At 51.2% G+C, this 24596-nt stretch overlaps 3 protein-coding genes and 2 long non-coding RNA genes across 11 annotated transcripts in view; 2 read left to right on the top strand and 3 right to left on the bottom strand.

Annotated features, from left to right (window-relative positions):
• The window catches only part of Aldh16a1 (aldehyde dehydrogenase 16 family member A1), a 14505-nt gene extending 10642 nt beyond the window's left edge, over window positions 1-3863 (bottom strand). The window contains exons 1-2 of one of the 2 annotated variants that reach the window (XM_031386549.1): window positions 3671-3773; window positions 368-474 (exon numbers count right to left, since the gene is read on the bottom strand). Coding sequence is in view for 1 of the 2 variants with exons in the window: in XM_031386548.1 (XP_031242408.1) it covers window positions 3671-3760 (90 nt within the window). In the remaining variant the exon portion in view is untranslated. Of the gene's footprint in view, window positions 1-367; window positions 475-3670 lie in introns of both variants that reach the window. The other variant, XM_031386548.1, reaches the window with a different exon arrangement.
• Pih1d1 (PIH1 domain containing 1) lies at window positions 3254-9099 on the top strand. 4 transcript variants are annotated; one of them, XM_031386550.1, is made up of 10 exons: window positions 3254-3541; window positions 5432-5525; window positions 5863-5929; window positions 6539-6718; window positions 7429-7490; window positions 7577-7658; window positions 8017-8146; window positions 8251-8326; window positions 8624-8767; window positions 8921-9099. In XM_031386550.1, the coding sequence occupies exons 2-10, from the start codon at window positions 5436-5438 to the stop codon at window positions 8960-8962; spliced, it is 873 nt and encodes a 290-aa protein (XP_031242410.1). In that variant the 5' UTR covers window positions 3254-3541; window positions 5432-5435; the 3' UTR covers window positions 8963-9099. The 4 variants fall into 4 exon arrangements, with proteins under 4 accessions (XP_031242410.1, XP_031242411.1, XP_031242412.1 ...); XM_031386551.1 differs by lacking the exon at window positions 3254-3541 and adding an exon at window positions 3554-3822; XM_031386552.1 differs by lacking the exon at window positions 3254-3541 and adding an exon at window positions 3856-3974 and having other exon boundaries at window positions 8921-9041.
• A 4780-nt stretch (window positions 9100-13879) lies between these two features.
• Slc17a7 (solute carrier family 17 member 7) overlaps window positions 13880-24596 on the top strand; it is a 12440-nt gene continuing 1723 nt past the window's right edge. Inside the window, exons 1-12 of one of the 3 annotated variants that reach the window (XM_031386557.1) lie at window positions 13889-14097; window positions 18763-19015; window positions 19565-19639; window positions 19872-19990; window positions 20254-20368; window positions 20445-20532; window positions 20690-20776; window positions 20873-21015; window positions 21974-22123; window positions 22256-22388; window positions 23104-23214; window positions 23594-23721. In XM_031386557.1, the coding sequence (XP_031242417.1) occupies window positions 14036-14097; window positions 18763-19015; window positions 19565-19639; window positions 19872-19990; window positions 20254-20368; window positions 20445-20532; window positions 20690-20776; window positions 20873-21015; window positions 21974-22123; window positions 22256-22388; window positions 23104-23214; window positions 23594-23721 (1464 nt within the window). In that variant the 5' untranslated portion in view covers window positions 13889-14035. Of the gene's footprint in view, window positions 14098-18762; window positions 19016-19564; window positions 19640-19871; window positions 19991-20253; window positions 20369-20444; window positions 20533-20689; window positions 20777-20872; window positions 21016-21973; window positions 22124-22255; window positions 22389-23103; window positions 23215-23593; window positions 23722-24596 lie in introns of all 3 variants that reach the window. The other 2 variants (XM_031386555.1, XM_031386556.1) reach the window with 2 other exon arrangements.
• LOC116102178 lies at window positions 15527-16596 on the bottom strand. Its single transcript, XR_004123028.1, has 2 exons — window positions 16309-16596; window positions 15527-15936 (listed from the first exon to the last, which is right to left on the bottom strand). It is a non-coding gene; the product is annotated as an uncharacterized LOC116102178 (long non-coding RNA).
• On the bottom strand, window positions 18211-21019 carry LOC116102177. Its single transcript, XR_004123027.1, has 3 exons — window positions 20896-21019; window positions 20457-20819; window positions 18211-18585 (listed from the first exon to the last, which is right to left on the bottom strand). It is a non-coding gene; the product is annotated as an uncharacterized LOC116102177 (long non-coding RNA).

Raw genomic sequence — 24596 nt, forward strand, 5'->3', positions numbered from 1 at the left:
AAAAAAAAAAAGAACCTGAGTTCAATCCCCAGGATCCATGGGAGAAGGGGAGAAGAGTGGCTCAAGACACACACATTTGAAATTCCAGTGTTAGGAAGGTAGAGGAGGATCTTGGGGCTCGAAGAACAGCCAGCCTAGCCTATATGGGGAATTCCAGCGTAGTGAGAGAGCAATTCAAAAGAAAGAAGGCCTGAGCAGAAGAGCTGACTCCAGAGCTAAGGCTTCTACAGACTACTCAGGTTTGGTTTTCAGACAGCTCACAGCCACCTGCAACTCCAGCTCTTGGGACCTAAAACCCTGCATATGCACAGACACAATAATCTTAAATAACAAAAAATAAATCTTGGCTCAGTGTGGTGGTGCACACCTTTAATTTCAGCACTAGGGAGGTAGAGGCAGGTGAACTGCTTGTGAGTTCAGGTCAGACTGTCTACACGGAGTCAGGTCAGCCAGGAAGGATCACACAGAGAAACCCTGTCCCAAAATGCAAAACAAAAAACAAAATAAGAACCTTTTAAAAAGAAAAGAAAAATTGTCACCCAAATGTTCCAAACTGTGGCATCCACAAGGACAGAGCCCTGGTGGCAGTGGGGCCATGTGACCATGAGCTGGGAACTAAACACTGTGACTGACAGTTAATGTGAGGACAGTGTTAGTTGTATAACAAAACCCTTATCTGTTAGAAATAAAGACTCAAATGTTTATGCGAAAGTAGCACAACAGCTGGCATTTGTATAAACTACTCTTGAGAGAAAGGAAAAAAGCACTGGCAAACACTGGCCTGCACAGAGTTGTTGAAGTTGACTGATGAATGCATGGGAGTTCCTAACATCAACTGCCGTGGAAAGACGGAAAACAAACTCCCACAAGAATGTCCACGGGGTCCTGGCAGGCCACTGGCGCAAGAGCAGAGCGCCTATTGGACACCAAGAGCTTTAAATGTCCCAAAGTAGCCAAGACAATTGGTTCCAGATGATTTTTGTCAGGGAACTGGAGCCAAACGGTTGCCAAACTTTGGAATTTTATTTTCAAGAGAAATTAGTATCCAGGATGTTTAGATGGAATTAATTGTACAATAAATGACATTTCCAAAAACAAAGCTCAAGCCAAAGAAAACATGTTTTCTGGTTGAGTTGCCCATAGAGTGTAAACCTGAGACCTTTGTTGGAGTAATGGGGGCAACTGATTAGATGTGGGGCGCGCAGGGGGGGGGGGGAACACCAGAATCCAAGGCGTGGTGACAGGCCCAGCTTTTTCATTTTCTGAGACTGCTTAGCCGATTTGGAACTCATAACTCTCCTGCCTTGGCCTTCCAAATGCTGGGATTACTGGATTGTCCACCATATCCAAACTCCTTTAAGCTGTGTGTGCTATGGACAAAATTATTCCCCTCATCAGCCTTGCGTTCTGTCACTAAAATAACAAAAATAATCCCCTTTCTGCCATTCTGAGGATTAAGTAAAATCGTGCTTAGCAGAGGTTGGCACAGTCTATCCATCCATCAATCCCAGCCTTCAACCTATTATTGTTACTTACAGGCACGCCGCCTCTAACCAGCTTCCAGTTGGGGTCTCTGAATCGTCTCAAATCCTCTCACCAGCATCTATAATTTTAGTTACTCCAATAGTCCAGTACCTTTTAACTGGCATCTCCCTGATTGGTGTCTCCACTGCAATTGTTTGCAGAGGCATAAAGCCTAAGCAACACTAGGCTTCATCTCATTATGATGGATTTGCAGCATCCCTGTCACCAGGGCCCAGTATCTGTCCTATCCTGGACTCTCCATGCAGGAATACTAAACAGCCCTAAAGCCAGCTACCAGGGTTGGGAAGCTACTCTTTTTTTTTTTCTTTGAGACAGGGTTCTCTGTGTAGTCCTGGTCAACCTGTAGACCAGGCTGGCCTTGAATTCAGAAATCCACCTGCCTCTGCCTCCCAAGTGCTGACACTAAAGGCGTGCGCCACCTTGCCTAGCAGGAATCCTACTCTTAGCCAGCATCTTGGTGAACTAGTCTGCTTCCACCTTAGGCTTGAAAAGTTCGTACAGTAAAGACAAACCCGGTTCTTTTCTGTTTATGACTAAACCTGTTTCTCAAGGATTGGGTTCTGCCCCACCTGTAACCTTATGTACAAGTACAAGTGCTTCTGTACTGCCTGTTCCAGAAAACTTCAACCATGTCTTGGTTTTAAAAAGATATTATAATAATTTACAATCCTACCTGTTTTAAAAGATTGTTATGGCTACCATTTTAGGAATACCTTGCAACAGTGCCTCTACTTCAGAAGGTCATTATAATGCATTATGTTCTGCTCCTGTAACCTCAACTATTTTGCTGGCCAAATCCCCCTATCTACAAGCTATAAAAACCTTGTCTTCCTCACATCCAAGACTGACTTCTAGAACCCAAGCTCATCGGGGAGGTAGCTTGTGTACTCAAATAAAAAAAGTCTTGCTAAAGCCGGGCAGTGGTGGCGCAGGCCTTTAATCCCAGCACTTGGGAGGCGGAGGCTGGTGGATTTCTGAGTTCGAGGCCAGCTTGGTCTACAGAGTAAGTTCCAGGACAGAGTGAGTTCCAGGGCTAAATACAGAGAAACCCTGTCTCGAAAAACCGAAAGAAAAAAAAAGCTTGCTAAGTTAATTAGTTGCTTTAATTATTTTGGCCATGATGATTTGGGATCAGTGATCTTTCTCCCTGAATCTTTGGAATCAACACCCTAAACTTAAAGTGTTATATGTTGTCCTTCCAAAGCAGGAGCCCTTCAGTAGTGCGGGGACTCCTCTTGGAGTCTTTTTCTTTTTCTTTTTTTTTTTTGGTTTTTTGAGACAGGGTTTCTCTGTATAGCCCTGGCTGTCCTGGAACTCACTCTGTAGACCAGGCTGGCCTCGAACTCAGAAATCTGCCTGTCTCTGCCTCCCAAGTGCTGGGATTAACCTCTTTGAATCTTAAGACTCTCCTACCTCCTAAAACTTGCTTGGATGCTAGGAAGAATTTCTGGGACCTTGGGCATTCTGATTGGCCCTTGGTTTGAAAGAAAATCCCAGGAACCCTATTACATTCCATTGGGACTGCAAGTGGGTTCTGGAGTGCTGGGTTAGGAGGCGCTAAAGGAATAACATAAATGAAATACAAAAATAGGGAAATCTCTCCAAGAAACCCATTAAACTTGGGAGGGGCAGAGGGGGGAGAGGGAGAATGAGAATCGAATGGGCCAGGAGGAAGCAGGAGAACTCAGATGACGTCCAAAGGGGCGGAGATCACAGAGAACCTTAAGGCTATTGAGACAGGGGCAGCAGTCACAGGACGTTTTGAACGAACTTGGGGTTCTAGGCGTTCCCGTGAGCCCCCAAAGTGCCAGGGGCCGCAAGGAATCACGGTCCAGCAAGGTGAAGTCTCACGAGGGATACGGGGATTTAGTGACCACCCGTTCCCGAAGGGTTTTGAGGAAACACTACAGCGGCGTGCGTGCGTGCGTTCAGGACCGCAAACGAGAACCACGAGGGCTACCATCACCGCCCAAGGCCAGCCACAAGCTTCCAAACCGTAAGGGGAAATCACGCGCGCGGGGGGGGCGGGGCTTCCGAAATGCCGCAGTGGATGACGGGAGCCCGCGCGCCCAAAGCTGCCGAGAGGACTTAGGGAGTAGACAACCGCCGCCAGGCGAGCCCTCACCAGTGCGCATGCGTGGCTCTCCGGCACCGGTCCGTACTCCAGCGTCGAGAAAATCTCCCGGGTACCGGGCTGTACACGCGTAGCCGCCATCGCTCGCCGAACGCCTTCCGCGAAGGACTGCTGCTGGACGTTCCACCTAGAGGAACTTGGAGGTCCGAAGGGCGGCACCGCCCACTGTAATCAAAGGGGCGGGGCCAGCGGTAGGGCCGGGCAGCTATAGGACGTGACCCGCCTACTTTAGAGCCACGCGACGCGGCCTGTGGGCGGACGCTGGGAAATGTAGTTCCGGAGAGAACAGAACTGGGTGGGTTTCCGCATTACCTGAAGGGCTTCGGCTGTTGTCACTTTGACTCTTTAGGAAAATAGATTTTCGTTTTGTTTTGATTTTCTGAGACCGGGTCTCACAGTGAGCTCTGGGGAGGTCCTGAGGCTAACTATATAGACCCGGCTGGCTTCAACTCACAGATCCACCTCCTGAGTGCTGGTATTAAAGGCGTGTGCCAGCACACTGGCTAAAAAATATTTATCTTTCTTTGTATGGGTGTTTTCCCTGAGGTGTGTCTTTGTGTCTATGTGTCTGCGGTGCCTATGGAGCCCAGAAGAGGGCGATGCAGGCACTGGGGTAGAGAAAGCCCCGTGGCAGTTGTGGCTGTTTAGGAGCTTAACCCCAGACATCTCCAAAACAACATGTGTTCTTAATTGCTGAACCTTCTTTCCACCCGAGATATTTTTCCTTCTTTAAAAGAAGCAAGCAAAGATTACTTATATGTGCATGAGTATTTTACCAGCATGCATGTCTGTGCATCATGTACATGCAGTATCCCAGGAGGCCAGAAGAGGGCAACGGGTTCTCTAGAACTGGAGTTACGGGGCATTGTTAGTCGCTGTGTGGGTATTGGGAATCGAACTCTCCTCTTTTGGGAGAGCAGTCTGCACTCGGCCGTTTAACTATCTCTCCAGCCTCCTCCGTCTCTGTAACTTCTATAAAAGCGAAAACATTCATTTTGTTCAAAAAGGGCGATTAATGGCATTGAGACCGAGTGTGTATTAAGTGGGATCAGACCCAGAGCCTAACGCATGGTAGACAAGAGCAGGAGATACTAAAGTTTTCAAAGTGGCAATTCTTTTTGCACTGTAACCCTCCCACCCCCCCGCAGTTGGGGGAGGGCGGAAATGTAGGGTTTCATTGATTCAGGAAGTGTATCATTTCGCGGGCCTCCTCAGCCCTTGCTTTTGATTGGTTGGTTAGGAGGGCGTGGCTTCAGCTCTTTAATATAAGTGGCTCGTGTGGGGTGGCTACTTCAGTTCCTTAGTTATACAGACGCCGGAAGTGTGGCTTTCATTTACACATTGGCCAAACAGGACCGATCAAGATACCCAACAGACTTGAGAACGGAGCCTTCATCATAATGGAACTGTAGACCAAAAATCTCAGGGCAGATTTTTGGGATTCTGGTTGGAGTACTGTACTGTGTGTACTCGACTGGTCCGGAGGTAATGGTGCACACCTTTAATCCCAGCCTAAGCAGGGATTAAAGAGGCATAGGCAGGATTTGAGGCCAGTCTGGTCTACAGAGCATTACAGGACAGCCAGGAAAGGCTACAACAGAGAAATCCTATATTGAAAACACACACACACACACACACACACACACACACACACACACACGCAAAACGAATCAGCTGTCACCCTACAGTAGGCTAGCTTCGTTTATCTGGGAAAAGTTCTCCACGTTTTGGACGCCTAGAACTTTTTCCTAGGGCCATGGCGGACTCGACGTTTCTGGCATCAGAGCTAAGCGACGCAGAGTCGATGGATGAAGAGACAGTGCGGTTTCAGGAGTTGCTGCTGAAGGTACGGGCTGACTAGACTGGTGGGAACCTGGGTTTTTAAGGATCTGTTATTAATTGGCACTCAGAGATGTGGCTTCAGTTCCCAGAGTGCTCTATGGCAGCAATGAGACCTATGGGAATTGTAGTTTGTTTGGTTCAAGGTTTACTAGATTTTAAAAGAAATGGAGCTGGGGCGATCTTGGGAGTTCTTATAAAAATAAGAGGGGGCCTAGACTGTATAGTACCCATGTGATCCCAAGCTCTCACTTATGAGTTGTCCTATAGATGTTTGAAGAGCAGATGAGGGGGTTTGACTTTGCAGACTCCTCCTGGATGGTTTTTTACTTTTGTCCCCACAGGCTTCCAAAGAGCTCCAGCAAGCCCAGACAGCCAGGCCAGAATCTACACAGATCCAGCCAAAGCCTGGTGAGAAACAGAGAGAGATAGAATGTCTGTGTCTAGATAGATAGGAAGGTAGAATATCTCAGGGAGGATGGGAGACCCTGAGAGAGGGTCAGTAGAAGCTGGAGGCAGGGGACACAGAGGATGAAGATCACAACTGGGTACAAAGGCCTAGAAGTAGTTATGTGAAAGGACAGGCAGGAATCACTGACAAACCCTGGACCACAGAGAGCAGAGTGGGAAGTGGAGATTCAGAGTAAGAGTCAGGTGCCTAGAAGCATAGAGGAGTAGAATGAGGAAGGGCAGAGCTAAAGTGTGAAAGCAGGGCCACACTTAGCGGGTAGAAGTGCTTGTCACTAAGCCTGGTGTCCCGAGAGAACTGACTCCTGCATGTCATCCTCTGACCATCACACACTCCAGCCATGGCATGCTTGCACGTATGTACACATATGTAAAATAGGCACATGTAATTGAAAGAGGGGAAGAAATGAATGCCTGTGATCTAAGGAGGCAGAAGTATCTCAAGTCTGGGGCCTGAGCATAGAGTGAGAGACCTTGTCTCAGAAAAGGGAGAGGGTGGGTGAGAATTCGACAGCCCAGGGACAGATGGCCAAGACAACTGCACTCGTGCAGGTTTCTGCATAAAGACCAACTCATCGGAAGGAAAGGTTTTCATCAACATCTGCCACTCTCCCTCCATCCCTCCCCCGGTGGACGTGACTGAGGACGAGTTGCTTCAGATGCTGGAGGAAGACCAAGCTGGCTTCCGAATCCCCATGAGCCTGGGAGAGCCACATGCTGAGCTGGATGCAAGTCAGTGCCCTCAGAAGACACCAAGTCTGCTCCTCCAACATTGTTTTTCTCAGGAGCTTCCAGTCAGCACTGGGAGCCAGAGGGGTCTAAATGTAATTCCAGTGTGAGTGATTCAGGACTGGAGGGAGCATGCGTGCCCTGGGCTCATCACTGAGGTTGAAGATCTTCAGAGAGGGTTATGTGGAAGAGTATCAGTCTGATTTGAAGAGTTACTCAGGCAAAAACAGAAAAGAGGGTCATAGGCAGAGATGACAAGTGAGCTGGGCATGGTTGCCCACTCTTATCATCTTAACTTTTAGGATGCTGAGGCAGGAGAATCGCTGAGAGCTAGTGGCAGCCTGGGCTACATAAAAAGATGACAAGGACCCATGTCTGGAGGATACAGTGATTTGGTTGATGGACTAAGGGTCAGGCCAGACTGGAAGGATGTACAGTCAGGGTCTCTAGAGTAGAAATGAGTATTTCCTAGAGTGAGTGGGATAGAGTGAGGGGAACCTTGGAGCTGCTGGGGAGGGGCAGGACCTGCCTTGGTGGTGTGGTCTGCAGCCTGGATGTGAGCCTAGAAGCCAAGAAGGACCTCTTCTGAGTTGGCTGGAAAGTGTGTGCTGCCTCTCCCTTCCTGTGTCTTGCATCTCTGGTCCATGGGCAAGTTTTCCTTACGGGTAGTCTATGGAGGTTATGGGGACCTCATTCCCTCTTTGTCTCCACAGAAGGCCAGGGCTGTACTGCCTATGACGTCGCTGTCAATAGCAACTTCTACCTGAGGATGCAGGTGGGGTGTGGTGTGAATAAGACCTGGGCAGTGCGCTTCCTCCAGCCCTACCCCCACCGTCATATCTCTTCTTTCTCTCACCTCAGAACAGTGATTTCTTGAGGGAACTGGTGGTCACCATTGCCAGGGAGGGCCTTGAGGACAAGTATGGCCTACAATTAAATCCTGGTAAGGAACAGGAACTAATAGGAATGGCTTGGGTGCTACACTTGGGAGAGGTGAACCAGGGTGTCAGGGATTTCCTTGACTAGCTTTCAGGAGGGGTGAAGCTTTTAGAATGAGAGTGGAGCCAAGATGTTTCCAGGCTAGGAGGCTGCAGGGTTTGTGTGTGTGTGTGTGTGTCTCTGTGTGTGTGTGTCTGTGTGTGAGTTTGCCCAGGAAGGGTGGAACTAAGGTGGTTAGGGCCCCCTAGAGTCAAGCCTGCTGTGGTCAGAGCAGAAGGTATCCAGGAAGGTGGCCCAGCCTCTGTGGACTGGGGAGCACCACCTGAGAGTCCACCTCAGTGATCTTGACTCTGCACCCTCAGAATGGCGCATGTTGAAATACCGGTCTTTCCTGGGCTCCATCTCACAGCAGAACATCCGTTCACAGCAGCGCCCTCGGATCCAGGAGCTAGGGACCCTAGATGCCAATGACTCACCGGGAACCTGGCACAGGTGAGCTATTGTGCACATCTGGGCTGAGACCTGGCTGGGTGGAGGGAGAAAGGGACAGTAAGCCAAGTAGAGGGTCACCCTCAGCCTGCCTTGTTCCCATGCAGCCCAGAACGGCCTCACCTGAACCTTTGGTTGGAAGCCCCTGACCTCCTCTTGGCTGAAGTTGACCTTCCTAAACTGGTGAGTGCAGGCTCTTTAGTCAGGGAAAAGAGCTAATGGACAAGCTAGGGCTGAGGCAGGAGGACACCGGGGCCTGGACCCCTGGCCTGGGTTCTGTCTCTCAAGGCAGTGATGCAGTTCCTGCTCTTGGCTGCTGCCATCCTAGGTTTCAGTTCCTGGAGACTGAGAATTATTGTCCTTTGTTTTTTTTTTCCCATTGTTTTGGTGCTGGGGTTGAAGCCACCCCATGCTTGCTAGGACCTTGTGGACATAGCTTCCCAATGCTAGGGCTATGGGCTGACTGTACATCATCACCAGGATGGCACACAAGGCCTGGCACTGCAGATAGGAGAGGACCGCCTGGTGATAGGAGGCCCCCAGCAGCTGTATCACCTGGATGCCTCCATTCCTCTGCGCATCAACAGTGAGGCAAGCAGGGCCGCTTTTCACCACAGGAGAAAGGTATCTGGGCGGCTTCCGGAAGTGCTGGGATGTCAGGGCCTGGAGCGCTGGGTGCTGGAGGAGGTGTGGACCTGAAGTCCTGGGCTGGTGGGCAAAGGAGAGCCAGCGTCTGGAGCTCTGGGTCCTGAGTCCTCATTCTCTCTCCTTTCTCAGCAACTGATGGTGTTCATGCCCCTCCTGGCCGCGTCTTCTTGACCAGAGTGCCCTGCATTTCCGGATGTGGAGATGTTGGTGTCTTCTCTAAGTGAAATAAACAGGTTTCCAGTTCTCTTCAGCTCCAGACAATGATGCATGGAGGGAGGAAGGGAAGAGAAATACCAGCTCTGACTCAGTGTCCCCAAAGTCTCTGTCTCTTTCTCAAGTCCCTCACTTCCTGAACATTCTGGGCTCCTGTCTTTTACTGGTCTCCCTGGGCTTTATTAATTCTTTCCCATCCCATTTCATTATCCCAACGAGAACATCTAGGCATCCAGGGTCACACTGGTCCCTCCTTCCTAGACTCTTCCCTCACTGGCATCCAGCCACAGAATAATGGCTACCATACCACCGACTCTTGCTGCTTCTAGTTCTAGTGCCTTCTGCTCCAGAACATCATGTGGGAAGTTGCTAAATGTCCATCCCCAGTATAGTGTGTGCTCTCTTGGGACTGGGGCTTGTTCTGTCTGACTTCCTACAGCCAAACTCAGTGTCTCTAGGCTCTCCTGCCCCATACTTTATCAACTATCCATCCTTAGTGTCCAGCTTCATATCATAGGCACCCCCAAGTTGAGGTCCCAAATCCCCAAGCCTCAGCACCTCCTGGCTCAGCATGTCCTGTTCCCTCCTTTAGGGCAGTCCACTCTACTTCCCAGCATTCTCTCCCCTTTCTAGTGCTGAGCGTGTAACCCAGGGTCTCTAATGCCAAGTGTATTCTGGGCAGTCAGTGATGGCATTCACCTTTAACCGAAGACTCAATGGGCAGAGGCAGGTGGATCTCTGAGATTGTGGCCAGCCTGGTCTACAGAGTGAGTTCCAGGACATCGGGGGTACACAGAAAAACCCTGTCTCAAACTTCTAAACCAAACGAGCAGTGCTAGGCATACATTTGTCGTACCATTGAACTATACACCTCAGGGCACCCCTATCTGTTATTTGTTTGAAAAGAGGTCTCATGTAGCCCAGGCTGATTTGAAACTTCTCATGAAGCAGAGGATTTGCATTTATGATCCTCTTGCCTCCCCTAAAGTGATGGGATTTCAAGTTTGCACTACACTGGTTTATATAGCTGAGGACCAAACCCAGAATGCCATGCGTGCTAGGCAAGCACTCGCCCAAGCTGAGACATTCTCCAGCCTCCACCCCTAAACTGTAATATATAATATATTGGTAAATTGTCAGATGCTGTTCATATCTGTTGAAACCTGATCTTGTCTTTTAGATTTATATATTTTACATTTATGAGTGTTTTGCCTACATGAATATATGTGCACCATTTGTGTGGTTGGTTCCTGTAAAGGTCACAAGGTGTTGAATCCCAGAACTGGATTTACCATGTGGGTGCTGGGAACTGATCTTGAGACCTCTGTGAGAGCAGCAAGTATTTTTAACTACAGAGCCATCTCTCTAGTGCCAGAAGCTGACTCTTGAGAAAAGATAGTCCACAACCTTGTCTCAGACTCAAGCATACTTGTTTCAAATGTGCTTTGAGACTCTCTGTCCTAGGCCATGCTGGCTCCCTGGCCCTGCAGTGGGTAGAAGGAAAATACAAGCAGCTAATGAGATTAAAAACATTAACCTGGGTGTCCAGATGTGGTGGGTAAAGCCACTTGCTACTGAGTCTGATGCCTGAAGTCCATTCCAGAAACTCACATGGTAGAGGACTAATGTCCAAAGGTAGAGAGTAGAGAGAGGGTGCCAGATCCTCTGGTTGTTAGCAATCATAGGCATGCTGGGAACTGAACCCTGGTCCTCTGCAAGAGCAACAAATGCACTTAACTACTGAGCCATCTCTCCAGCCCTAAATATATGTGTAATTTTTAGTTTTTTTTTTTTTTTCTGGAGATAAGGTTTTTTTGGTGTAGCTCTGGCTTTCCTGAAACTTATTTTGAAGAGTATGCTGGCCTCAAATTCAGAGATCTACCTGTTTCTGCCTCCCAAGTGCTGGGATTAAAAGCATGCATCACCACTCATGACCTATGTATAATTTTTAAAGATTAAGCACAAAAGTCTGGCGTGATGACTCATGCCTTTAATGTGGGCATTTAATTTCTGTGGGCTTAAGACCAGCTGGTCTACAGAGTGAATTCCAGGACAGGTAGGACTATGTAGAGAAGACCCTGCTTAAAAAAACAAAATAAGCTGGGCAGTGGTGGCCCATGCTTTTAATCCCAGCACTTGGGAGGCAGAGGCAGACAGATTTCTGAGTTCAAGGCCAGCCTGGTCTACAGAGTGAGTTCCAGGACAGCCAGGACTACACAGAGAAACTCTGTCTCGAAAAACCAAAACCAAACAAGCAAAACACAACAAAAAAAATCCAAAATAAATAAATAATCCAAAATGGAAAACATTTCTGTACAACTGCTGAGAAAAGTTGGTAAAGTCAGAAGGATGTCCGTTCAGTGGCCGGACATGGGTGGGTATGCCTGCAATAACATTCTTTGAGGCGGACGCAGTAGGATAAGTTCCGTGCTAAGTCTGTACATCAGCCAGACTTGACTATCCTGCTCCAGGATGCGAGCAAGCAAACTGACGACCCCTCTCCACGTGAGGGCGCAAGGAAGCCTTAGACGCTAAGGTTTCTTAGCTTAAATTATAGCTCCTAGAACCGGCAAATAGAAACGCGCCGGACTCACTTCCAAGCGCAAAGGCCACTGGGGCTTGTAGTCCAGACTGAGGGCCTCCCTGGGCAACCGAAGGTCTAGTTTCCAGGTCCTGAAAAAGCTTGAAGACTGGGTGCGTTCTTCCTTTATCCGTCGCCATGGTGATGGTGCGGGCGACAACCCGGGATTTGGCAGCGGCAGGGCCCCCTTCCCACTCCCTCCTCCTCACCATCTGCTCCTCCCTCACACCTGGCCGCGAGCCGCGGACGCCTCCTCCGCACGCAGTCTGGGACTCCACGGCCACCAGGTGGCGCGTCTGTGCGGCTCATCCTGCTGCCCTCCTCCCCGGGGACTTGTCCATCAGAGACAAAGCTGAGACCCTCCAACCCACCCCAGGCCGCTAGATCGGCTTCACTGGTCCACTCCCGGGCCGTATCATGAAAGTTTAATCCCAAATGCATTTGTAGCCTGAGACGGGGAGAGAGACGGTGGGGAAACCAACACCCTGCTAAGGCCTAGAACTTGAGGTGCACTGGGAGAGGCGTTGGCTGGGAGTGTTTCAGGGCCACTTTAGAGTTGGGGCTACCCCCAAGAGATGGGAGTGGAATTTACGAGTAGAGAGAGGACTTAGTGGGTGAGGAAAGATCGTGGAGCCCGAGTGGAAGTCACTGCTGGGAAACACATGGAGGAAGGAGACAGATTCAAGGGGGAGGAGCCAGGCCCCAGAAGGCAGAGACTGAACGTAGAGGGCAAGTATGCAGGAGTAAGGGAACATATTTGTGGGATAGGGACAGAACTCAGAAGGAGGAGACATAACTCAATTGATGGGGTCCAGACTCAGAAAAGTATCATAGAGTCTAGGGAACCCGACATACTCTTGGGGAGTGAGGAGGAAACCATAGGGCACGAAGGGCAGTAATGGCGAGCCTAGTTGTAGCTAGCAGAGTTCGAAAGGATGAAAGGAGAGGGAGTGGAAACTCAGGGAAAGAAAGATGGCGTGCAGATTAAAAAAGTAGAATTCAGCCGGGCGGTGGTGGCACGCACACCTTTAATCCCAGCACTTGGGAGTCAGAGGCAGGCGGATTTCTGACTTCGAGGCCAGCCTGGTCTACAGAGTGAGTTCCAGGACACACAGGCTACACAGAGAAACCCTGTCTCGAAAAAAACAAACAAACAAAACAACAACAACAACTAAAAAACAAAACAAAAAAGTAGAATTCAAGGGGAAAAATGAAGTCTGAAAAGTGAGAAAGTCAGTCCAGTCCAGTGGCACAGCCTGTGATCGCAGCTCTTCAGGAGGCTGCAGCAGGCTCATAAAGGGCAACCTGGGCTACAGAGTGAGAGCTGGGATGTAGCTTGGTGGACTTGCCTAGCATGTGTGGGGCTCTAGGTGCCATCCCCAACAGAGGAAAAAGGGGGCTGGAGAGACTGCTCTTCCAGAGGACCTGGGTTCAGTTCCAAACACCCACATGGCCTGCCACATCTCCAGTTCCGGGGGATCTCATGCCATCTTCACCCTGCCAATGCCACTAGGCATACAAATAACACACAAATATATAATATGCTAGCAAAACACTCATACCTGAATTAAACTTTAAAAAACTAAACTTTTTTTTTTTGGAAATGTTTTTTTCTGTGTATCTCTGGCTGTCCCAGAAGTCGCTGTATAGACCAGCCTGGCCTTGAATTCACACAGATTCGCTTGCCTGCCTCCTGAATGCTGTAATTAAAGTTGTGTGGCGTTCAAAAAAATTTTTTTTAAAAAAGATTTATTTATTATAGGCAAGTACACTGTAGCTGTCTTCAGACACCCCAGAAGAGGACATCAGATCTCATTATAGACGGTTGTGAGCCACCATGTGGTTGCTGGAATTTGAACTCAAGACTTTCGGAAGAGCAGTCAATGCTCTTAACCGCTGAGCTATCTCTCCAGCCCCCACCCCCAAAAATTTTTTTTAAGAAAATAAAAAGAGAGAACAAGAGGGAGCAAGTCAAAGGTCGGATGGGAGAGAGCTCAGAAGCGGAGAGATCTGGGAAGAAGGGACTCAAAGCGCTTGGAACATGCAGAGTATCTGGGGAGTGTATTATAGTGGGGAGAGAGTTCAATCCCAGGGACGTGGCCTTGGTGGACAGGTGGAGGCTCTCGGATGGAATTGCTGAAGGAGAGAGGGTCTAGCCTGCAAGCCAAGAGACTTAGCGGACTGGCCTAGCATCTCCAGGTAGCCTGTTGGAAGGAGAGGGCGGGTCTTTCCTACCAGGGGTGGGGCCTCTTTGGGTGGGCGTGGATGCCCCGCCCCGCCCCGACGCTGAGTCCGCTACAGCCTTGGGCAGCGGGCACTCGCAGCCTGGTTCCCCCCCGAGCGGAGCTGCGGGGCCGGGCCGGGCCGGGGCGGACCCCGGGATCCCGGACGCGGCCGCCCGGGCCCGCGGGCGGGGGGATTGGCAGGCGACCCGCGTGGGCACAGCCACCATGGAGTTCCGGCAGGAGGAGTTTCGGAAGCTGGCGGGGCGCGCCCTGGGGAAGCTGCACCGGTGAGCCTGGTGGGGTTCCTGGGAGGGTAAGGATGAGGATGCCCCCTTTCCATCCGAGAGCAACGGACAGAGGGAGTAAAGAGGCGACACCCAGGCATGGTGGGGAGGCCCACCCATCTGTTCAGGATTCCGTCCTGTCAATGCTGTCCTTCTACCCTGCCTAGTTCATCATCGTTTCCCCCTCCCCCCATCCTCCTCCCTCGCACCTCCCCCTACTTTGGGCTCCACTTTTCTTTGGGATTGTGTATCCCTCCCTATTCTCTGGATCTCTGTCCACCTGTCTTCTCGGTCTTTTACTTTAGATATGTCTCCTGTCTCTGGGCTCCTCTTCCCACTGGGTGTCTGTCCTCTCTCTGATTAGGAGCCAATGCGGGCGCCCACTAGCTGTCCATCAGTCCTGACTCTGCCTCTCTTCTTCCCTGGACCTCTGGTCCCCACTTTGATGTGTCTCTCTCAGCATCTCTGACTGTTCGCAGCTATCTCCTCACCCTGGCTCTCTCCATCTCTCCTCTTTCTCAGGTTCTGTCCCTCGAGGCTTTTAATCTGGAGCTAAAGCGGATTGGGGCTGTTGGTTCTCGTCCTTGAGGGGGGTTAAGCTGAGAGGGAAAAACTGGGGTATCCTAGGTTCCGGGGGTGAGGGGGATGAAGGGAGTTTCAGGCCACAAAACCAAATTAATCTTGAGGCTAATATGGACCTCCCAAGGGATATAAGCTAGAACTGGTGGAGATTTGCTCCCACCAAGGGCCATGATTCCAGTGACCCCAGTGTCCCTTGAGGTAGCCTGGACACCTCCCAGCCTCTCACCCCCAACCCCAGCTCTGGCTCCAAGTCAGAGAAATTACTCAGCTCTTGAGAAGCCTAAAAATATCTATCCACAGTGCGGGGAGGAGATGGCCTCGTGGGCATGGTGCCCTCAGACCCTGCTTCCTCCACACAGGGCCCTGGTCCACCTTTGCATGTTCCTCAGTCCTTCTTACTGGGCTACCTGAGTCTAATGCTAGCGTGATGGTCCAGCTTGCTGTACTTCACCTCCTAGATCCAAAGTTAACCCCACCCTCTAGTAACAGGAGAGGGAAGAGGATGGACAGAAGAAGGCAGGAAGGTGCAGTGTGTGTATGTGACAGTGTGTGTGGGGGGGGAAGTGGTGGAGGGGAAGCTGAAACAGCTTCACCTCTTCGTTTTCCAATTCCCAGCCCCTCCCCACCCTTTTTTCTCGCCTCCTTTCACGAGTTTCTCAAAATACACCAGCGTGAAGTCAGGGGAGCTAGAGAAAGATGTGCTGGTGGAGGGGGCTGGTGGGGGGTGACAGCAGGAGGCAGGTGTTCCTCAGGCCCCCTCCCTTAGCCTCTCCATCTCCCCTCTGGGTCTCCAGTCTCACCTTCTCTTTCTGAATTCAGAGACCCCAGATGCAGGGGAAGCAGCAGAAAGTTGGGGAGGTGGGCAAGCTTTTATTTGCAAACAAAATCCAGAGGTTAAGTTGGCAGTTGGGGGGTATTAATGGCTCACAGGTCATTCTCCTTCCCAGCGCCCAAACAAGAGCTCAGAGCCATAGATGCTCCTGGAGATGCATGCTGCTATCTTGGGGGGTCAGTGTCTCTTGGACCAGGTAACCCAGGGTAATTTAGGACAAAGCAGAGAAGCCAGGGGCGGGGGTGGTTCTTGCTTCTTACAGCCAGGCTCTGGGCAGGGCATTGCTGGAGGCCAGGAACAAATCAGGCCCACAGAAGGAGTGTGACCTTGGACCTGGGAGATCTGCTTTTGGAGTGTCAGTTTCCTACAATAGGAGACCAGCAAACTGCCAAGCATAGAAGACTGAGACGCGGGCTGTGGGCAGGTACCTAGGAGCAGTTGAGGCACGGTTTTCCTTTGGGGAAACTCCACCTAACCCAAGGGACACATTCCCTCACCCAATCCATCCAGAGAGGAGATGGGAGTTTTCTGTGACTCTTATTATTTGAGACAGGCTCTCTGCAGCCCAGGCTGGCCTTGAACTCTTGATCATCTTGCCTCTATCTCCCAAGTGGTAGGATTACAGGCTCACATCACCGGGTCACACTTGAACTTCCCTGTGTAGTGACTGGCTTTTTTTTTTTTTTTTTTTTTTAAATCTTATATGACACTCAGAATCCTGTTTGAAAAGCTTGCATGGCTTAGAGAAATCTGACATCAAATATAAATAACAAACATCAAAGTTCAGGGGTTATACTCACACCTAAAGTTTCAGAGTCAGTCAAATATCAGAAATCAACCCTGAGTCAAACTCCAGTCTTCCTGCTGATGCTCTGTGGAGAGGAGCATGTGGGGGTCCTTCACCCCTGTGTGGTTTACTCTGGGGGCTTTGATTCCCAGCTCCTGGGCTGTGTCCCCTCTACCTTTCTTTCTTCTTTCTCTTAGTTACGGTCTATTCCCACTTTCCTTCTATTCTTGAGACACCCTCCTTTTTTTTTCCTTTTTTTTCTTTTTGAGACAGGCTCTGTCTGAGTAGCCCTGACTGGCCTAGAACTTACAGAGATCCTGCCTCTTCCTTAAAGTCCTGTGGTTAAAGGCAAGCACCACCATGCGGCTTCCCCCCCCTGTTGCCCCCCCCCCCCAGACAAAGTCTGGTGTAGTCCAGGCTGGCTTCAAATTCACTCTATAGCCAAGCTGACCTTGAACTTCTGATCCTCCTGCCTCTGTTATGATTACAGATGTGTGCTAATGTACCTGGTTTATGTAGTGTTGGGGGGGGGGACTCAGACCTCCCTACATGCTAGGCAAACATTCTACCAACTGGGTTAAATCTCTGCCACCCCCCCCCTTACTTGTCTCACTCTGTAGCCCAGGCTGGCCTTGAAACTGCAGCAATCCTTCGGCCTCAGCCTCCCTGGGTAGGTTTGGCTGTCCTGGAACTCTCTCTGTAGACCAGGCTAGCCTCAAACTCAGAGATCCACCTGCCTCTGCCTCCAGAGTGCTGGGATCAAAGGGTGTGCCACCAGCACCTCCTGACTCCACCCCATTTCTTTCCTGCCCCTCCCCACCTTCTTAAGTCTCTGTATTGGGCTGTCGGCAGTGTTCTTTGGTCCTCCCCCCTCCCCCAGCCCGTCTGGCTGTTCTCTCCTCCCCCGTCCCCATCTCCCTCGCCTCCATCTGTTCTCGCCCCTTCCTGGGAGGCAGCCTGATCCTCTGCCTGCCTACCCGCCTCAGAGGGGCCACACTTAACACTAAATGTCCCCACACTCAGGCACTTCATGGCCTCAGATCATTTGTCCTCGATGTGTCCTCGTCTCTCCATTTTCTAGCATCAGAGGCGCTCTCCGCTCTCTTCACGGCACAGCTGTGTCTCTTTACTGCCTGTCTGTCAGTTCCTATGTTCTTGTCCCTGAGTCTCTCTCTCTCTTTTCTCATTCTCTGACCCTCTCTCCCTAGATCTCTGTCATCTTCCCATTCTGGGTCTGGGTTTCTTACTCTCTGGGTCACCATCTTTTGATCTCTCTCTCTCTCTCTCTCTCTCTCTCTCTCTCTCTCTCTCTCTCTCTCTCTCTCTCTCTCTCTCTCTCTCTCTCTCTCTCTCTCTCTCTCTCGTCTTCACTAGGTCTCCCCGCCCCAGTCTCTGGCTACTCCCCATGGTTCTGCCCCACTCTCCACAGCTCTTTGTCTTTCATCCCAGCAATCTCCCCACCTCTCTGGTCTTTTTCCTCCTGCCTCCAGGTCAGGCTCTCCCGTCTCCAGCAGCCTCTCTCTGGCTTGGAGGCAGCCCCTCCATGAGTCCTATCCATCATCACAGACTCAATCCTGGATGCAGATCGGGCGGAGGCGAGAGTCACGCTGGGGAATGAATGCGCCAATCTCCCTACCAGGGCCATCTGTCCCTTGCCAGGACACCAGCTATCACTCCCCATCCCTGCCCCCTAGGCGGAGAGTCTGAACTCCAGATTCCCCAGGGATGGATACTTAAGCCGGACGGCTGGATTCGGTACCCCACGAGGGAGTTCCCCCCAAACCACATCTGTGGGAATGGGCTTCAGGCGGCGTTAGCTGGACTTCAGTTCCACATCTGGGGCCTCGAAGCAGGGCAGGGCAACCACAGGGGGAGATGGAAGGGGGAGGGGGTCGATATATATATATAGCCGAGATGGCTCGGAAGCATCTGCTCTGTTGACACCTTTGCGCAGGGCTCTCCTTTGTACCTTTGCTGACTCAAATAGACTCGGATCTGCATCTGCTGGAGGGGGCTGGGGACAGTCTTGGAGCCTTGCGGGGGGGGCGGGGGAGGGCTAGCAGGCAGGCACCTGCTCTTTGATTCCAAAGGGTTGTATAGAGTCTATAACTCCCTAGCAGAGAGAGATGAGAGAGGACTGGGGAGAAGTCGACTGAAGATCTTGACCCCAGAGTTGAGGCAGGAGAGGGGGGTGGGCAGGAGAGAGCTGGTGGCCTGGACCCCTGGCGCTGGAAGGAATTCGAACTCAGATTCTGCGTCTGGCCCAAGACGTGGGTTTTGCCATGCACTCCTGTGTCACGGAGAGGAGAGGGAACTCTGAGTTCTTGGACAGAAGGAAGGAAACACAGGTACAAAGATGCCTGCAACATAGTGAGGGCAGCCAAGCAAGGTTAAGCCTGGGACCCCTGTGGCACCGGGAGGAGGGGCCTAGACTGCTGAGTCTTTGCTTTTCGCTTCCCTGCTGCAGGTTACTGGAGAAGCGGCAGGAAGGCGCGGAGACACTGGAGTTGAGCGCCGACGGGCGGCCAGTGACCACGCACACGCGGGACCCGCCTGTGGTGGACTGCACCTGCTTTGGCCTCCCTCGCCGCTACATCATCGCCATCATGAGCGGTCTGGGTTTCTGCATCAGCTTTGGCATTCGCTGCAACCTGGGCGTGGCCATCGTGTCCATGGTCAACAACAGCACGACCCACCGTGGGGGCCACGTGGTGGTGCAGGTAGCTGCTTTGGCGAGCTCTGCTCACTGCCCATGGTCCAGGCACACTCCTTCCCAGTTACTACCCCTTAGTTCTGCTTTCCCCTTCCGTGCCTCCCTACAGATCCGACCCCACTTCGGGTTCCTGGCTTCCTCAGCCCCGCCCTTATATAAAGGAAGCTCCGCCTCGTTCCTGTCCCAGATTGCGAAATGACAACGCTAGCATTAGTTCGCTACTTCTGGCCCCTTTTGGACCTTCTAGCCCTTTCACTTACGGCTGTGCCCCACGTTTACGTTCCCGGATCACACTGGAATAATTTCGCTGCTATTTGAAGCTCTTTTCCAAATTCACCTCTGCCTATGTCCACCTGATTAGTTCTGGCCCACACCTAAAGCCTCGTCCAAGCTCAGATTTATGTTATTTTAACTTGGATATTATACAAGCGATGTCCTTCCTTGCTGGGAAAAAGAAAAAAATCTTGGTTTGGTCTGTGGCTTACCTGAAATCCCGTCCTTTGCTCCATTGTTATTGGGAACACCCCTAATTTAGCTGCTTCTTGGCCCTGCCTAGACCCCATACAGGTCTGTCCACAAACAGGAGGCAGTCACCCCCACACTTGGGGATATTCAGGGAGGGGATACTGAGGTAAGCAAGCAAGTAGAACCACGCTTCTTAGGCAGCAGCGCCTAGAGCTAAAGTGGTAGGGCAGGCCCTAGCAACATAGAAGGGTGGAGCTCCACTGAGCTCTGATTGGTAGATTTGGGCAGAGGGCGGGGCATTTTGTTGCTGATCGGCTGAGGTGCTAAGTCTATGGGTGCTGATTGCTGGAGGATAGAGTCTGGAGGGCATCTAGTTTGATGTGTGTTTTGACCCACAGAAAGCCCAGTTCAACTGGGATCCAGAGACTGTCGGCCTCATACATGGCTCCTTTTTCTGGGGCTACATTGTCACTCAGATTCCTGGAGGATTTATCTGCCAAAAATTCGCAGCCAACAGGTACAGTGGTGGCGTCTCAAGGTGGCAGAAATTACAGTTGTGTGTGGTGGAGCTAGAGGGTGTGGTCTTGGGTTTGGCTCTGGGAAATTGGGAGGGTCCTTGTTTGAGGGCATATCTTAGAGGCAGCCTCTAGTTCTGTGAAACACAGGGACTGTTGTGGGCAGGAAGGGAAAAATCCTAGGAGCAGTGGGAATGCTGGATGGCTAGCACCACGCAAACCTGTGGCGTGGCTAGACTATTTTTCCCCCCACCTTTCTCAACAGGGTCTTTGGCTTTGCCATTGTGGCTACCTCCACCCTAAACATGTTGATCCCTTCAGCAGCCCGTGTTCACTATGGCTGTGTCATCTTCGTGAGGATCCTTCAGGGATTGGTGGAGGTAAAGCCTGTCCCGTAAGCCCTGCTTCCCTCTCTGACCCCACCTCTTCTTGTTGACCTTCGTGCTCCCTCCCTAGGGGGTCACATACCCTGCTTGCCACGGCATCTGGAGCAAATGGGCCCCTCCCTTAGAACGGAGTCGGCTGGCGACGACAGCTTTTTGCGGTGAGAGGAAGGGGCTGGGGACCAGCTCTTGTGTGAAGGGTGCTGAGCTGTGATCTCAGCTTAGGTGTGGCAGAGATTTCAGGGCTGAGGGGCTGCTCTCCTGGATCTAGGAAAGACCCGGGTCTCCGTCTGTTCTCTACCCTTGTTGTCTCTTCAGGTTCCTATGCCGGAGCAGTGGTTGCCATGCCCCTGGCTGGGGTCCTGGTACAGTATTCAGGATGGAGTTCTGTCTTCTATGTCTATGGTGAGGGACTCAGATGCGTGGCTCTGGGTGGCACTCGGGCTGGCTGAGCAAGTCTGGATGTCACCCTATACCCCTCTCCCTCCTGACCCCCCTCAGGCAGCTTTGGGATCTTTTGGTACCTGTTCTGGTTGCTTGTCTCCTACGAGTCACCTGCACTCCACCCCAGCATCTCTGAGGAGGAGCGCAAATACATTGAGGATGCCATCGGAGAGAGCGCCAAGCTCATGAACCCTGTGACGGTTGGTCGTGAGGCCACGTGACTGGTAGTGTGTGTGTGTGTGTGTGTGTGTGTGTGTGTGTGTGTGTGTGTATGTTGGCTCAGAGAAGACAGAACTGCCAAGCAAAAGGCTGGGGCAAATGGGGGCAATTGGGTGTGGGGGGGTGGAGTCAGGAGGATTGCAAGTTCGAGGTCAGGCTACAAAATGAGTTCAAGGCTAGGCTAGGCATTTATTGAAGCTTTGTTTCAAAATTGAAACCTTGATTAGAGGTTTAGCTCAGTGGTAGGTAATTTGCCCAGAATCCTCTAGTGAGGGGCTGTGGGTGTTTCACAGTGAAAGGATGCCTGCCTAGCATGCATTCCTACTACTGAAAAAAACGAAGGGAAGAAAAGAAAGAAAAGAAAGAAAGGAAATGCCAGGCGGTGGTTGCTCACGCCTTTAGTCCCAACACTTGGGAGGCAGATTTCTGAGTTGGAGGCCAGCCTGGTCTACAGAGTGAGTTCCAGAACAGACAGGGCTACACACAGAAACCCTGTCTTGGGGGGGGAAAAAAAAGGTGGGCTAGATTCCCTATTAGGTGGGATGGAATTTAGGAATGGTAGGTACTAGGTGGGTGATTTAGAGCCACCCATGAGACCTTGTTGGAAACAGCAGAGAGTTTGTGAATGTGAATATTTGTTAGATATTGCTGTGGGTATGGCTGGACTTTGGGGAGTGATTGAATAGACATTTTACTGGGCTCACCATTTATGGGTTATTATGAAACCTGAGGAGCCTCTGGGGAGTCAGGAAGGACCTTCATCTTTGCCATGCGACCTTAAGGTGAATTTTTAGAATTCCTAAGTCCTCACGAGGAGCATGTGGCCCATTCTCGTGGTTTCAGTGAACTATCTGGGGTTCCTAGTGGGACACAAATTTCCCAAGTCCTGATATCAGTCTTAGCACGGTCTGCTCTCCCCTTCCCTCCCCCCTCCCACAGAAGTTTAACACCCCTTGGAGGCGCTTCTTTACATCCATGCCCGTCTACGCCATCATCGTTGCCAACTTTTGCCGCAGCTGGACCTTCTACCTGCTCCTCATCTCCCAGCCCGCCTACTTTGAAGAAGTGTTTGGCTTTGAGATCAGCAAGGTGTGGGGTGCAGGAGTAGGGGACTCGATGGGGGTGAGGGACAGGGTGTCTGTGTCCGAGGCAGGGATGGAGGAGGAGGTGGTGGTCATCCATTCACACCTGGTGTGAATGCACGGTCACCGGCTCTCACAGGTGGGGCTGGTGTCGGCGCTGCCTCACCTTGTCATGACCATCATCGTACCCATCGGAGGCCAGATCGCCGACTTTCTGCGCAGTCGTCACATAATGTCCACGACCAATGTGCGAAAGCTCATGAACTGCGGGGGTGAGTGGGTTTAGCAGAGTACAAAGGAGAGAGGGCTGATGGGCGGGGAGGGGCGTGGTCAAGGGCGTGGCTAACAGGCCAACCCCAGTGAGTCAGGGAGGTGTGCAACAGTTTCACCGAGTCAGGTTTGGAGACCACCCCTGTGGAAGGGTAAGCAGACCCGGATGGCTAGGGAAGACAAGACACCGAACTGGAAGGATAGGACCTTCACAAGGCTAGGTGGAACCAGACGTAAAGTAAACCAGGCTAGGAGTGGGGAGGGCTGTGGATGGAGGACCTGAGGAGACAGGGGACTGGCCATAAGTGAAGTTTTAGGGAAACAGGCCATAGGCGGGGACTTGGGAACACCGGGCTATGAGTGGGGACCTAGCAAGATCTGCTGAGAGTGGGGTCCAGAAGCAATGGAGACATGAGTGCAGTCTTGAGCTTCCTTATGAGAAATGCCTTTTGAGGTTTCAGAGATGGGGTATTGGTCCTTACTGAGTGGCCTAGTCAGAAGGTGGGATCGCAGAAGACCCTTTGGAGGCAGAGCACCAAAGGGCAAGGATTAGGTTGGGTCTTGGGGAAGCAGGACTCACTCTAGTTGGGTGGAACCAGGGTCAGATCTGCTGCAGGTCAGAGGTGACTAGAAAGGGGTCGGGTGAGATCAAGACTGCCAGTGGTGAGGTGGCTAACGGAGTCACAATGGACACTTGGGAGACATGAACCTCTTTAGGTTTCGGGATGGAAGCCACACTGCTGCTGGTGGTCGGATACTCACACTCCAAGGGCGTGGCCATCTCCTTCCTGGTCCTGGCTGTGGGCTTCAGTGGCTTTGCCATCTCTGGTGAGAACCTCAGAGAGGCAGTTTGGGGTACTGGAGTCAGCTCGGGCCCTGAAATAGGTTTCTCCGGAACTAGAGAGATGTCTCAGCAGTTAAAACCCTTGCTGCTCTTGCAGAGGACCCGGCTTGGGTTCCCAGCATCTACCATACTTCTAATAACGTCAACTCTAGTGGATCAGGCACCCTCTTCTAGACTTTATGGGGACTGCACGCACAGGTTCACTTCCCTGCCTCCCTCCCATCCCCCATCCACATTGGTAAATATAAATTTTTGAAAAAACGAGTGTCTCAGAAGCACAAGGGATGGGGTGGGTGTAGCATTTCAGTGGGTTATCTGAGTTGGGGACTTGGTATGACATCTGCTACCTTGATACCCCACCAGGGTTTAACGTGAACCACTTGGACATCGCCCCTCGTTATGCCAGCATCTTGATGGGCATTTCCAATGGCGTGGGCACACTGTCTGGGATGGTGTGCCCCATCATCGTGGGTGCAATGACCAAGCACAAGGTTAGCACAGCCCTCCCAGTGAATACCTGGAATATTCTAGATACCCAGTGTTGTGCTCCTCCCTCCCTCCTTCCCTCCTCCCTCCCTCTTTCTTCCCTCTTTCCTCCCTTTTTCCTCCCTCCTTCCTCCCTCCTTCCCTCCCTCCTTCTTCCCCTTTCTTTCTTTCTTTCTTTCTTTCTTTCTTCCTTTCTTTCTTTTTCTGTATAGCCCTGGCTGTCCTGGAACTCACTCTGTAGACCAGGCTGGCCTCGAACTCAGAGATCCTCCTGTCTCTGCCTCCCAAGTACTGGGATTAAAGGCGTGCGCCACCACTGCCCGGCTTTCGGCTTTCTTTTTTCTTTTTCTTTTCTTTTAAGATTTATTTATTTATTTATTATGTATACAATGTCTGTTTGCATATGTGCCGGTAGGCCAGAAGAGGGCACCAGATCTCATTACAGATCGTGAGTCACCATGTGGTGGCTGGGAATTGAACTCAGGACCTCTAGAAAGAGCAGCCAGTGCTCTTAACCTCTAAGGGGTCTCTCCAGCCCCTCTTCCCTTTCTCTTATCTCTCCTTTTTTTTTTCTTTCGAGACAGGATTTCTCTGTATAGCCTTGGCTGTCTTGGAACTCACTCTGTAGGCCAGGCTGGCCTCCAACTCAGAGATTTTCTTTTAGCTCTTAAAGAAAAATCTATTTTTATTAATTTATTTTTTTAATTTATGTTTTATTAACTTAATGTGTGTGAGCTAATTTGTGGCACGGGATGTGTGTAGAGGTCAGGACAACTGCTGGTTTCCTCTCCCTATCATTGGGTCCCAGGGATAGAGCTCAGGCCTAGGGTTGGCAGCTCTGGACCTGCTGAGTCATCTCACCAGCTCTCCCCCCACCCCT

This window comes from Mastomys coucha, unplaced genomic scaffold (genome assembly GCF_008632895.1).
Source record: "Mastomys coucha isolate ucsf_1 unplaced genomic scaffold, UCSF_Mcou_1 pScaffold21, whole genome shotgun sequence".
NCBI lineage: Eukaryota > Metazoa > Chordata > Mammalia > Rodentia > Muridae > Mastomys > Mastomys coucha.